General features: G+C 41.1%; 1 protein-coding gene across 5 annotated transcripts in view; it reads right to left on the bottom strand.

The window, feature by feature from the left end:
• The window catches only part of DOCK11 (dedicator of cytokinesis 11), a 188,736-nt gene that overhangs the window by 124,735 nt on the left and 48,822 nt on the right, over positions 1-15,179 (bottom strand). For 4 of the 5 annotated variants that reach the window (XM_024128108.2, XM_055081656.1, XM_055081657.1 and 1 more), the window contains 4 exons: positions 6,099-6,233; positions 3,358-3,535; positions 2,858-2,937; positions 1,499-1,582 (listed from right to left, as the gene is read on the bottom strand). In XM_024128108.2, the coding sequence (XP_023983876.1) occupies positions 1,499-1,582; positions 2,858-2,937; positions 3,358-3,535; positions 6,099-6,233 (477 nt within the window). Of the gene's footprint in view, positions 1-1,498; positions 1,583-2,857; positions 2,938-3,357; positions 3,536-6,098; positions 6,234-6,673; positions 6,808-15,179 lie in introns of those variants that run through there. The other variant, XM_024128113.3, reaches the window with a different exon arrangement.

The raw sequence follows: 15,179 nt of genomic DNA, 5'->3' as shown, positions 1-15,179 counted from the left end.
CCCGCGCGCCTAGAGCCCGTGCTCCGCAACAAGAGAAGCCACCGCAATGAGAAGCCCGTGCACCACAACGAAGAGTAGCCCCCGCTCGCCGCAACTAGAGAAAGCCCTCGTGCAGCAACGAAGACCCAATGCAGCCAAAAATAAATAAATAAAATAAATAAATTTATTTTTTTTTTTAAAAAAGATCAGAGGAGGCTCCTCTTTAAAAAAAAAAAAGAAAGAAAACTGTATGAAGCAAAAAGAAATGAAAACAAAATCAGTCTTCCCCCACTTATTTTATATTGTATTGACATTTTCACTGAGGAAAAAACTGTAATGCTTATATAATGTATACTTTTCTATTAAAAAAATCCCACAGATTTTAATTAGAAATCTCATATAGAAAAACTGAAAAGAAAACCAAAATGTTCATATTCCCTCAAATAATTTCATTTTCTTGTGAAATAGTTTCCATTAGGAAAAATATTTGTAATACTTATACACTGCAGAATTTTTCCATTTTAAAAAATCAGCAATTTAATTAGAAAATATCATGTAATTACCTAAATGGGAAAAGAATATGAAAAAGAATAGATACATGTATATGTATAACTGAATCACTGTGCTATACACCTGAAACTAACACATTATTAATCAATTATATGCCAATATAAAATAAAATTTTTTTAAAAGGTAAAAAAAAGAAAATATCATGGAATTAAATATTAACTACCTATATATCTTAGTACAAAAAGTGCCTCACTCTCATGAAAGAGATTAAAATACACATGTGCACATAAACCTGCACTTCCCTGCACCGCTTTCCATTTAAAGTGAGATACATGAAAATTATCCCAGTTCTACAGGTCTACATCAAACGTGGAAAATAAACACGTCTCATATGACTTGGTGTTCCTTATACTGTAGATATTCACTGCTACTGGATCACAATTGTATTTAATGGGTTAAAAGCACTGAAACCATTGTTAAGGACTCTTTAATTTATCCATTTTGAGGAGTGAGATGAAGTGAAAAGAATATAAAGAACTGGGCTTCCCTGGTGGCGCAGCGGTTGCGCGTCCGCCTGCCGATGCAGGGGAACCGGGTTCGCGCCCCGGTCTGGGAGGATCCCACATGCCGCGGAGCGGCTGGGCTCGTGAGCCGTGGCCGCTGAGCCTGCGCGTCTGGAGCCTGTCCTCCGCAACGGGAGAGGCCACAGCAGAGGGAGGCCCGCATACCACAAAAAAAAAAAAAAAAAAAGAATATAAAGAACTGAGAGAAAATATATATATATATATATATATATATATATATATATACGTTGTCCCAAACTATTTGTATATACGCTAGTCCTCTTTGTGAAGTTAGCTGTTAAGCTACTTGTTCAAAGTAAGCAAGACAAGTATAAAGCAAGAGATATGCCCAGTAGTGCAAAAATCAGTGATTTCAACATTTCAGACATTGTTTATCTGAATAAGCAACTATTCTAGGATTATTTAAAGAAATATATCATTAATACCTGAACTTCCGAGTCAAAAGAAAAGAGGTTCTGTCTTCCATCTCCTCTGCTGAGTTTGTTCAGCTGTTCAGTTTCTCTTCCATACTAAAATTAAAACAAACATATATATACACACACACACACACACACACACACACACAAACACGAAACATTACTTCATTTCCTCCAAAACAGTATTAAATGCCATTTAATTATCTAGTTTATGTGAAACTAGCAATCTGCCACAGCTTCAAAAATACACTATTCTCCATTTCCAAGCACTTAAGGTGGATAAAGAATGCTTGCTGGGCAGAGAGTCACAGTCACCATGACCCATAAATAAGCTATAGATCAGCTTCTTATACTTTCTATATGCCTTTTATAATACCAAGAATACTGTTCAACCCATAGTACAAAAAAGAAATACAACAGACTTTGGATGTAAAAGAGAATGAACGAGAGAAAACACTATCTTTTATATATCCATGGTGCTAGCCATGGAATATTATACACAATTCTGATTCCATCACTTTAGGAAGAACATAATGGGCTCTGCGGTCTAGAACGACAAAGACTCAGAGGGGATACATTAAAATCTACAGGGGATCATGAGTGTGTTCCTAAATTTTGGAAAACAGCTCTGAAGCTTAACAGAACAGTAAATTTAAAACAGAAAAAAGTAACATCTAAACCTGTGTAACTTAATAGTTCAGGAAGAGGAATAAAGTAAAAATATAAATAGGTTTGGCAAGGATTTAAATGAAGAAATGGGTCATAACCTTCTCATCTATTATAGTAGAGAGTCCACAGAGTAATATATGTAACCTACTAAGATAGGTATGATAATCACCTCCACACTTTCAAAACCGGCTCACTTCAAACACCAAAGAGCAGAGTAACACAAACGCTGCCTGTTAACCAAAATCTTTATCTGATGAAATCATTCATATACATATACATAGGCATGCACATATAGAAAGACTATGATTTTCATACAAAATTAACATACACGAATCATTAGATTGAATATCATGTTCAATCTTCATCAAGAGCCCCTTGAATGATGAATAGTTAGTGTATGAATGGCATACAGTAACTGAACTGAATAAGAAGTAGCAGATAAAATTAATACAGTCACAAAAGTCTAGAAGTACTTCTTGGCATCTAGGAAAAAAAATAACGTTTTCCAAACTGTTAGTTGGCACTTACAGGTCCAGCTTTAGGAGTGTAACTTTTCTTTTACCATGTCTACCTGTTTCACTCATTTGTTGCGGTTTTTAACTTAGAAAGGACATTGCCACATGGAATCCAGCATTCAAACTTGAATAGCTAATCCTGCATTGTCTCAGCTGAAGGCAAGCTGCCATCAGAAAGATGTACCTTCATCAGTTCCGGATGCATGCTCCGTTCCAAACTGGCCATGATGTTCTCGGCTTTTCCTTGGCTGCTAGTTTCATCATCTGCGAATTCATTAAAAGCAGATGTTCTAAACCATGCAGACCATTACTAATCACCTAAGCGGAATATCCTAACTATCTCTCTCTCCCACCCCAACCTCTCCTACTAGATTTATTGCAAAGAATTTTGATTATGAAAGCACAGGGAAAACTCTAATGGACTTTTGAAAATCTGCCATGAATTCCCTATCTGTTTCAGTCTGGTTATATTTCATGTGTCAGAGCCCATGTAGCATCAACTGTTAAAAAAAAAAAAAAGAAAGAAAGAAAAGAAAACCCTATCAACCGCCATAGTCATTTTTAATGAAGAAGTAGGTCAACCTTCAAGATTAAAGAGTTCTATATTCACTCTACACAAAGGACATTCCCATGGATTAAAGACAAGGGCTTTACCTCAATAATGAATCATTTAAAAATTCTGACCTTGTGCTGTCTCTACCGTCTCCTTTTTCTCTTGCACTAAACTGTCGGTATTGATCTGAATAATCTTTTTCAAAGTTATCAACCATTCCTCCATTTCCTGCTCAGTTTCAGCAGCCAGATAATGGCTATACTTATCTAACATCTTGAGTTCAAAAGCATGACGGCGCATTTTGGGGCACTGGAGGGGCAAAAAAAAAAAAAGACGTGTTCAGTTAGTTTAGTTGCCCTTTTAATATTAGATTTCATTAGTTTATTTACTTTTACCTCAGCTCAGCACATATGTACGTCAATACTTTCATGAAAGAATTGCTTCTTTCAACAAGGAATAGAAATTCCAAGACGATGAATGACCATGTCAAACATCTTATTTATTCCCCTCAGTACTGAGCACAGCAGTATATGCACAAAGTTGGCATAAAATACTGTATGTTGAGTGAGTATTATCATTTAAGGCCTTCTGACATCCTCCACATTTGGATAATCAAAGTACCACCATAAAAATAAGCAAATGTTTTACTATTTCCACCTTGCTTAAAGTTTTCCTGGCATATTCATAGATTTTCAAAATCAGCCCTTAAAAACAAGCTTAAATGTGACCTGAAATAAGCCTGGTACTCGCTTTACATCACACCATAAAATGCAATATCACTATCTAATTCACTCTGCCATGCAGAATATGAAATGCATCACAGTAGCATAAAAGACTGTAGTTGGTTCATATTAGATTGTGGCTCTCCATAAAAATGATGGAAATGGTCCAGGCTGAATACTAGCACACAAGGAAAATAAAAGCCTCTTCCTTTCCTCAAACACGATGACACCTCTTTTATATTACCAGCTTCTCTGTCATGACAAAAGAAATGACACACTCTCCCCCCTCCCAAATACCTCAGCATTAATTTCAAGAAAGGCTCATGAATCAATAATTTTCCAGTGCATGGTCATCATTCAAGAAGGAACCAAGAAAAGTTCCTCCTTCTCATCTTCAAAGCATAGTAAAGAATGAAATTAAACTGCTGTAGCAAGTCATAAAGATTTATATATTTGAAAATATTGGGGAGGAGGGAATCATAAATAGAGGGGAAAGCAGAGTCTGGGAGCACCAGAAAAGGAGGTCAATCCGGACTAGAGCTAATTGGGCAAATCTGGGAATTGTTATGTGTCTTCTTCTTTTCAGTAGATAAGAAAGCTGTCACATATATATATATAAAAGAAGGCAACTTCTATTCACATAGATCTTTATATCTTTTATATTTTATGTTTTAAAGTGTTTCTTCACTCGCTCCTCATGACAATCTCATCCGATAAAGCGAGTAGATATTAGTAATCCCACTTTACAGTTCTGAAAACTAAGATTCAGGTAGGTTGAGGGTGTTGAACCAACATCTCCTGCCTTCCACTCAATGCAGTGCTCCTTCTTGTCGACCAGGCCAGCCCGGCTCTGTAGTAATGGCTCCTATCACACGGTCAATCAGCTTCCGATTTAATCATCTCTCTGCCCTCTGCTTCCCACCCCATCCATGCTAACCCTAGTGTCCCTGCCTCCTCAGTAACTCAAATCAGCAAACATTTGTTAAGCCCCTACTGTATGTACAACTCTGCTAATCAGTATAAGGGACCCAGACATGAATATGACATGGTCCCTGTAATCCAAAAAGGAACGTGCAGGGGCTTCCCTGGTGGCGCGGCGGTTGCGCGTCCGCCTGCCGATGCAGGGGAACCGGGTTCGCGCCCCGGTCCGGGAGGATCCCACATGCCGCGGAGCGGCTGGGCCCGTGAGCCATGGCCGCTGAGCCTGCGCGTCCGGAGCCTGTGCTCCGCAACGGGAGAGGCCACAGCAGAGGGAGGCCCGCATACCACAAAAAAAAAAAAAAAAAAAAAAACAAAAAGGAACGTGCAGAGCTAAGTACAGTGGTAACACAGGGGAGGTGGAGCTTAATTCCATGAGGGTGAAGAAGAACACAAAAAATGTTTCACGCCACAAGTCCCATCTGAGCCAAGTCTTAAAAGATAAGATTCAAACAGGAACAGAAGGGGAAGTATATGCCAAGCAGAGAAGCAAATGTAAGAAAGGCACATAGGCGTGAAACTCAGTGGAGTGCTTAGCCTGGTGTGACTAGAGCACAGAATGTGTATGGGGATGGCGTGGTGGTGGGGCGGGGGGGCGGGTGATGGGGTTAGTAAGGAGAGTAAGGTCAAATCACTGCGGGCCTGCAATGCCCTGGTAAGAGATTTCGAGCTCACTCTGCAAGATAATAAATCAAGAGCCAAAAGGGTTTTTTTTTTTTTAACATCTTTATTGGAGTATAATTGCTTTACACTGGTGTGTTAGTTTCTGCTTTATAACAAAGTGCATCAGTTATACATATACATATGTCCCCATATCTCTTCCCTCTTGCGTCTCCCTCCCTCCCACCCTACCTATCTCAGTGAAGGACCCCATCTACGTCTTAGGAAGCCGGACGACACATCAGAAGGCAGGAAGGTGAGACTCTAGGCAAGAGAGGATAAAAGGGGGAACCAGAGGAAGACAGTGAGAATGGAGAGAAGGTAAGAGATTCAAGAGGCACTCTGGAGCAGACTCCAAAGGACTGGGTAAACACTTGAATAGTGGCACAGAGGGAGAGTGGGAACTCTGAAGAGGATTCTGAATTGCTAGTATGAATGTTTCGGTGGATGCAGATGTCATTAACCAAGGCAGAAAAATACTGAGGTTCTTAACAGTTGACTAATAACCCTACCTGAACAACATCAATGCAGGCGTCCAAGTAGATGCAACCTTTAGATTCTTTTGAATTTTTCTCATCTTTATAGGAATTGAGAATATACGAACCATCAGGAAGCTGAGTTAAGTAAAAATACCGTCTCTTGAACACCTATGGGGGAAAAACCAGCAGTGACACATTTGTTATGTATACATTGCATCTGAACAAAAAACCTTGAAGGGTTTGCCACACGCATTACATCTGGACAATCTTCAGACAACTTGGGGAGGTCGTTAGGAATTACCATTATCTTGATTTTGTTTTAAGATGGAGAGCTTGAAGTCAAGTGGTTTACTCTCAGTCAAATACCTGGAGAAGAAGTTTTAACACTTTAAAGTTCATAAAGCATTTCTGTATCTGAATCACTATCCATTTCGCTACAGCATCCTTCTCCTGTTTAATTGCAAACCATGACTGGATTCTTATAATTTCGTTCACCTCACCACAAATCCAAGGGTGTATACACACACACACACACACACACACACACACACACACACACACCCTCTATCATATAGTTACATCTCACCTGCACATCTTATTGCACTCACCTATGCTGCTCCAGTGTCCCTGCTCCCGAGAGCCCAGCTTATAACACGCTCACAGGGAAATACTGAGAGCAATTAGTTGCCACCAGTTGCTGTTCAGCGCCCTGTATGCTGAGATTTGAGTCAAAAGGCCCAATGTGATTGGGCCACGCGTTTGAACTTAGGGATTCATAACAGTTAAGGAGTAGCCTGTTGCTACAACTCACAGCGAAGCCCACAGGAATGCGGAAGAGGAGGAAAAGACAGCCTGATTCATTTATTCTGCCCCTCTACTCTCCCTTAAAAGACTCTTGGACCTGATGAAGGAGGTGGCAAACGGGTTAGGGTTAGGATTCAGAGCTCTCTGATGAATCTATGCTTCTTCCAGTAAGCCACAGACTGCAAGCTGTGTTCAGCATTTGTTATAGTAAAATTCCCCTGGTTAAGAGATCTAAAATCATTTCAGGGCGGGAATGGGAAGACAGACTAGGAAATAGCCTCCTGGCGATCATATTGAAGAAATGCATCCCTATGCATCTTGTCTTACTCACAGAAGTCAGCTTTAAGACCTAAGCTAGCCATTTTCAATCACCCATCTGATAATCCAGTATGATCTCTGACTATTTTAAGAACTTTAATTATGGAAAGAGTATTATTTGGCAAGATTATTCTTGAAAACTACTTAACTCCTGGCAAAGTATCTAAAATATCAACAATTCATTTCTCCATGGCATGAGAGTGAGCAAAATACAGAAATAGGTTAAGGGGCATTTCTTTTAAGGAAAACCAGTAAAAAGAAATCATACGCTTGTAGTTATTTTTGACTTGTTCAAATATCACTGATTTTAGAATGAATGACAAAAATATACCAGTGTGAGGAACACCCTAACAGGTTAGACTGGTAAATGCTTACTGCTTCTATTTCAGGGAGGGGCCCTGTGGGCTATATGGTATCAACAGAAAGAAGTCCAAGAAGAAAATACCGCTTTGTTTTTCAATGCCAATCAAGTAAATATTACTGCATCAGTATACAAAGGCACAGAAAGTGTGTGTGTGTGTGTGTGTGTGTGTGTGTGTGTCTGTGAGATCTCATTTTACCCACATTTAAGTTTACTGCAACTATAATGACGAAATCTAGATTCATATATAAGGAAAATGTTAATCATAACGGTGATCATATATATGTGTGTGTGTGTGTGTGTGTGTATATATATATATATATTTATGTTTGCTTATTTTCATGACAGTGGTTCATATCTGTTATTAAATTTATGGAACCAGAAGACCTAAAATGACATAATGAGCTGATTTCAAATGAACAAAACACCACTTTTTAGAAGTTATCACAATACTTACGTATGACAAAAATTAAAATACATTTTCCAGGCAAAACTTAACATAAAAAATTACAACCAGATTAGAATCTGAACCATGATCAAATCTAAAACTCAAAGTGCCTAGATTCAGTGGTACAGTCTGTAGGCTCCATTGGCAGAGTCCTTAGCCAGCAACAGAGGAAGGGAAAACACAGAGCAAAACATCTGTGGCACAGAGTCAAATTATAGCCTGCAAAATTTTTTCACGTACAGCTCCCTCACCAAGCAAAGAGACACTTTGCGGCAGCCGCCATTTCCAATATTAGCAAAGCACGATCATCACAATAGAGATGGAAAGGGATCTGAAATTACAGTAAATCACTTCCTGTAACATTGCAATTATGTCTAAATGTGACACTGAGGTAAGGTAGCTCATGAATCTGGGGAGAGAGCAGATGCCTGAAAGTCATACGATCTTGATTCTCACCCAGCACTCCTGCTCCCCAGCAGTGAAACTGTCCTCAAGACTCGGCTTCTCTCTGTTTCCTCACTTGTAAAATGATGGGATCAGATGAAATGATCTGTAAGATCCTCTTTTTTTTTTTCATGATCTACAAATAATTTTATTGAAAATGATCAAATAACACAGCAGCCTTCCCAGCTGGGGGCCACACTCCCCAAGCGATTTCCTACAGGCTTAAAGCACTCACTTTGCACAGTGAGGACATTTTTAAAAAAAATCATTCCTAGAGACAGCAGACTCTGCCCCAATGACAGATCTGTAAGATCTCAAAGACGTCTTCTCATTCTAATATTCTATGATATATGTTGGGTTTCCACTTCTGGGAAGCTTTTAAGGTGCTTTTCAAAGAAGAAAGGAGCATCCTAAATCTCAGATGGAACCAAAAAGGGAAGTCAGAAACAGGACTTTTTTTAACGTTGCTATTTAGCGTACCGGTCTACGTTGTTTTTTTCCATTTTGAAAAGAAGACAACTGTTAAGATAATGACTATATAGAACAGTGGTAATTACCCTATATCATACCTTTCATCTGAAGGCCTCGAGTCCTTTGTAACCAAGAGCTAATTCTTTTAATGTCACTTGAGGATAAGCATTATTATCCACATTTTACCTAAGAGCAAACTGAGAGACCAAGACCTCACTCAAGTTCACACAGACAAGTCGATGGTAGAACTGGAATCAGAATCACAGGACAATGACAAAGAGAATCTTGCCCAAACCTTCCAATGGCTTCCCATCAAGGTTAGAATAAGACCCAAAATCCTTCCCCCATAGCCTGGGATGATGTGCAGGCTCTGGCCTTGGATTATCTCTTGGATTTTATTTCTAATTATGCTGCTCCAGCTATACTGGCTTACCTGCTGTTCCTCAAACAAAAAACCTTCTTCGGGCCTTTGCACTTCATGTCCCCTTGGCCTGGAAGCCTCTTGCCCCACATATCCACAGCTTCTTTCAGGTCTTCACTTGAATTTTACCTCCTCCGAGAGGCCTTCTATGACTACCTGCCCTCATGGCAGCACCTTATGTTATCTTTTTCACAGAATGCTCACTATCCAAATGTATCTTATTCATCTATCTATTTCTTTATTTGCTGTCTGCCTCTTTTAAACCGTTAAGGTCCAAGTCTCATCCACTGCTGTAGCCCCAGTACCTGTAACAGTGCCTGGAAAGCAATAAAATTTTGCAAAATGAATGAGGAATGAATGAATAATTCATTCTCCAGTACAGATTCTCCAGAGGTTTCATCGAAGAGAAGGGTGTTTCTCTGTAACGCCCATATTCTTTTTCCTCCTCCGCACCTTTATTATTTTTCCTAGATGGTGAACACAGCTGAAAATTCCCCACCGTACGCAGTGAGAGGCATGGTTCCTAATGAGTGGCCCACTCAGACCACCCAGAAGAATACAATAGAGAGTTAGCCAAAGGAGATAATTCTCTGGGAACAGGTCCTGCCAAGTCTCCTGAAGGCCCTGAGGTGTCTGGATGACAACCTTTTGAACATTTACCATATGACCCTTTCTGGAGCAGGAACAAAGGCCTTTTGTCACTCGGTTGAATCAAAGATGGAAGGCCAGAAAGTTTGAGCACCTAGCATTCTCAAAAGGAGGACAGCCTTTTATCATTTTATATAACAAATCTCAAAGGTGTTTACCTACGTGTGTTCCCTAGAGGGTAATTATTTACTGCTAAATTCTATGAACCAGGAGCCCTGAGAAAGGATGGTCTGAAGGCTTTGGCAAAGTAGGTGGGCCAGGAGCAATGTAGAAATGGGGCGGGGGAAACTTACTTGACTCATGTCCCAGATAGAACAGGAAAAAAGAGGCAGCGAGGAAAAGGAGAAAGCAGGAGAGCAGGAGACACACTGGGTCTCAGAGCTGTTCGAAGCAAAGATGAAAGAAACAATGGGGAAGAAAACCCCACGACTTATCAGAAAATTGAACTGCAGTTAATTATACCAGAATGTCAGGAACGTCATCCTGCTGAATACCCCTACCAGTAGGTTGGCAACCTAATATATATATATATATCACTCATCACTCTCCACTGTATCATTTTACAGTCCTACCAAGTTTTAATATATTACATAGGTCTACTGTCTGGGAGACTGGTTAAAAATCAAATAGCTTTCCTGTGATAATTCTATCATATCTAAGCACTGGAGATTTTGTAACTACTTAGTTTGAAGCAAAGTCTAAAAGGAGGGGTCTACAATCCACCCTTCTCATTAGAGACAAATTAATTTATCCTTCTTAGAGCACGTCATGGTCCTGCTCAAATTTCCAATGACCCTCAGTTACCCACATGGTAAGGCTCCCATGCCTGATCTGGTATCAAGGTGCTCTCACAATCCTACTAATAATATAAAATAATAACAATCTGTGACATCTGTGGAGTGCCTACTACGTTACAGTTTCTGGCTAAGTGCTTTTCTCATATTACATCAGTGAATCCTCATAATGACCTCGTGTGGTAATTACTGTTATCATCTCCATGATACAGAGGAGAAACCGAGGCACGGGGCAATACCAAAGGACCAAATCAACTCCATCTCCCATAACTACCCAACTTCACCTAACACACTTGTCCTGTACACACTGCCTGCCACACTCACCTCCTTTCTGATTCCCTTCCTTGGAGGCCCCACCTCCCTCAAGAAGCCTTCTCTAACCCCAGATCACAGTGATCTGGACTCATAAAGCACTGGGTCTCTGTACCACCTTGAAACAATACATGATTATTGTGTGTCTCATCACCCCAAACAGGTTTAAACTCTACATGTTACACCTCTCTTTCTCTCTACCCTCCACAGTGCCAACACCTTGTACTAATAAGGTATTCAAGATACATTTGGTGCTGATGAACTCACTGATTCCTAATACTGTCTGGCACATAAGAAGCCCCTAATAAATGGTTTTAAACAGTCACCAATGAACGAGGGAAAAATAAACATAAAAAAAAAACAAATTAGTGAGAAATCCCTTACCCGGTAAAATGAGTGTAATCCGTTTGTTGGCTGTGAGAGATGGACTAGGAGACCTGAGCATACAGTGTATTAATATATCAGAAATAAAAGATTTCCTCGGGGGCTTCCCTGGTGGCGCAGTGGTTGCGCGTCCGCCTGCCGATGCAGGGGCCGCGGGTTCGTGGCCCGGTCCGGGAAGATCCCGCGTGCCCCGGAGCGGCTGGGCCCGTGAGGCGTGGCCGCTGAGCCTGCGCGTCCGGAGCCTGTGCTCCGCAACGGGAGAGGCCACAGAGGTGAGAGGCCCGCGTACCGCAAAAAAAAAAAAAAAAAAAAAAAAAAAAAAAAAAAAGATTTCCTCTTCTCTTCGTCCCAGTAAACATAGTGACCTTGGCCTCCCAGCAATTATTTTAATATCATCTGTGTTTTCTTTGGTAAAATCCTCTTCTGATTTGCTGTTCTGCCACTGCAGAAGGCCAAAAACCCTCCCGTAACAGTCAAAGAATAAGTGAGAACTTTTAGACTCTGGATATATAACAAATGGCTCTGTTTTGTGCAAAGAAGAAAGAAAAAAAGAAAAAAGAAAGAAAGAAAGAGAAAGAAGGAAAGAAAGAAAGGAAGGAAGGAAGGAGGGAAGGGAGGGAGGGAGGGAGGGCACCGGAAGCGAGTCATACATCAGCAGTTGAACTTGCAACCCTGATAACATACCCAGACACTCCAATGTTTAATTGCTAAGAACGGGGAGGAGGGAGCTTGAGGAATGTGACCAGATTGAGCCAAGAAGATGCATAAAGGTGGGTGTCCCAATGGGTTGGCCAAGAATCTATAGCAGATTTTTTTTTTAATGAAAAACCACCGTCAAGATCAGATTCTTCCTTATTCCATACATCATTATACCCCTTTAGGAAAAACAGTTCTAAATACCACGGGAAGGTCATGTCCAATATCAGAGCTATTATCTAGTCCACACTAAATTCCTTCACTGATATGGAGAGAAGCTGAGAAAAGCAGATGTCTCTAGCAGCTACTTGGGAAAGAGAGCGTGGAGGTTTCTGTTAGGACTGGAGTTTCTGCCTGAGGGATCGTTTATGCTCTGTGCTATCTAAAACTTCTCCCCACAACGTTCCCAGGAGCTGAAGAGTGGCAGCAGGGTGTGTTCTCATTATCTAGATAGAAGGTACAAATTGGGGAAATTAATCACCTATGACAAGGCCCGTCTTGTTTTAACATGAACACCGAGAACGAAGCAATTATGAGCTGAGTAAGGTGGTCACCGTGCCCAGACAACCAACAGAGCTTCTGCGAGAGCCGCGTGTGGCCAACAGCCGCCTCCGTGAAAGGACATGCTCGGGCACTGAGAACTGTGACTTGGAGAGTGACACACATCGTTAGCAGCTCTCCTGTAGCCTGGGTTCCTCGCGGCTACTTCTCAGCCAATAATGGGGAAGCTCAGCAAGCACTTCTGGGAAAAGAATGACAACTGCAGAAAATGGTGCAGACTATATCTAAACTGACCTAGCTGGCGGAAAGGTGTATACTGGGGAAAATACAAAGGTTTATTCCATAAATACGGGGTCTTCCAATCTTCCAATATGAAGAACTCAGCTTAGTTCCTTCACCAGCCCCTTTTCCCTAGAGCCCATCACCGTCGACTTGAACGTTCTTGCAAAACTGTCTGGCAGCTAGTTAGGGAGGTTGAACTTTCTAAAGCAGCCCATATACAAATTACTTTGGCTACATTATTCACATCGCATCACAGGTCACGTGGTTGCTTTCTCAGAAGAACTTATAAAGTAGGAGTCTTCTGATTTCCTTTTATCTACTGGACGTCGCGGAGTCTTTTCTGACCCTCTTTTCTCCATTTTTTTCTTTCTAACCTTCTCTCACGATTCTCTCTCTTCCTTCCTGGCTATTAGATTGCCTTATTTCTGATAGTCAAAAGGGCCAGGAAAAGGACTCAGACTTGTTGATAAGAAACAGTGTAAAGCGGTCATGCATGATTTCAAACTTTGCAAAGGACTGATTCTACATAGTTTTTAAAATCCAGACATTTTTAAGTGAATAAAGATCTGTAAACTTACACCTCACTGTAAAAGACACCAAGCTGCCCTGCTTTAATCCTGTCATCCCCAGAAGGATCTGCAGGCCGGTGTCAAACCACAGCGCATCAAAGAAGCGCAGATAAAATAGGAGGGAAGACGCATGGCTCCCGTAGGCTGTTACTTGCCAATGAGTCATGATTAATACCCAGGTCCTTCTGCTGTAGCTTCCCGGTTAGTCTGCTGTGTATTTGCAGGGGCTGTCAACACTTGAATTTCCTAATAGAAACGGTTCTTTGCTCTCAACTCTGTGGGCTCTAGCCCTGTGGTGCTCATTGCTGAAGCCAGCAAAGCTTGTCATCAGTGTGGGCTGGAGTTCCTTGCGGGCAGGGGACTCGGGATGCACCAAAGGTAAAACCGCCACCACGATCAGGAAAGTGACTCAGCCAACAGCATACGTGAATCATCTTCCCATTTGCTTAGGAGAGGCATTAATACGTTTCACTTCAAAGATTTACATGGCAGAAACAGATATGCAGAATTTTTCCTTTCAGAATGTCTCCTGAACTTTGCAGCCCTTTACTGCAGTTCTTCTGTCTATGCCTGAGCCAATCGAGGCCTGAAGCAGGAGGAATGTGTACGATCCCCCATCCTGTACAGGGCACCTAGGGATACAAGCCTGAGGCCTCCAGTGCACCTCAGTTCACGGGCCTGGATTTCTGCTTTGGCCCTCGCTCCAACCTGCAGCCTGACAACTACGAAACTGCCACCCATGCCCAATCCTCCCCCTGCCTTGCTCCACACTCACACGCCCTCTGTTTATACAGGGAGAGAGCACAGTAAACACTGCAAGTTTCCACGAATTTCAACGATGCTAAACCAAATAAGAGTTAAAACATAGTTCTTATAGGAAGAAAAATACCTTGGCAAAATCCCTGACGCCTTTAACCGAATCTGGCTGGACCTTCTGGAGGTAAAACCAGGAGAACATAGGGTGTATTTTCAGCTCCCAGAAATCCAAAATGGAGAGCCACAATCCATAATAAAGAATAGCTGGGATAAATGAAATCCATAACCAGAGACAATTCCCAAAGCTCATTAACGGCCTTTATATTTCCAATTATTCCTCACACATTTTTTTTTTAAAGAACCGTGTAGCACAAATGACCAAATTGGTTTACTCTTCTTCTCCTTCCTCTGCCTACTCTTTGGTAGAGGTTTTAAAAGAAATAAGTGTTTTTATGTTATGTGAATTATATGTCACTTAAAAAAAAAAAAGAAGAAGAAAGAAGCAGCCAAAATATGAACAGCTGGGGATAAAAAAAGAGGAAAAGCAAAGAGCCTAGATCAGCAGCAGCAGAGCAACGATTAGAGGGAAACAAGCAGCAGCTGTCCCCTTCAGCCCGGCCACGTGGTCACCAGGTTGCCTCGGACCCCCACCCCCACCCCCACCCCCCGCTTCAGGAATTTATGGTTCCTGCCTGGCCTCTGTTAAGCAGTGGAGTTTGCAATCTCAGGGGTAGACAATACAAAAGCTAAACAATCAATCTTTGACTAACTGATTGAATTGCTTTTCTATTTCTGTTGTAACAAATTACCACAAACTTAGAGGCTGAAAACAACATAAACGTATTATCTCACAGTTCTGGAGGTTAGAAGTCTGACATGGATCTCACTGGGCTAAAATCAAGGTT

The sequence above is a fragment of the Physeter macrocephalus genome, chromosome 21 (genome assembly GCF_002837175.3).
Source record: "Physeter macrocephalus isolate SW-GA chromosome 21, ASM283717v5, whole genome shotgun sequence".
Classification (NCBI taxonomy): Eukaryota; Metazoa; Chordata; class Mammalia; order Artiodactyla; family Physeteridae; genus Physeter; species Physeter macrocephalus.
Note: the sequence above shows the minus strand (reverse complement) of the source record. Positions and strands in the feature narration are given on the sequence as shown.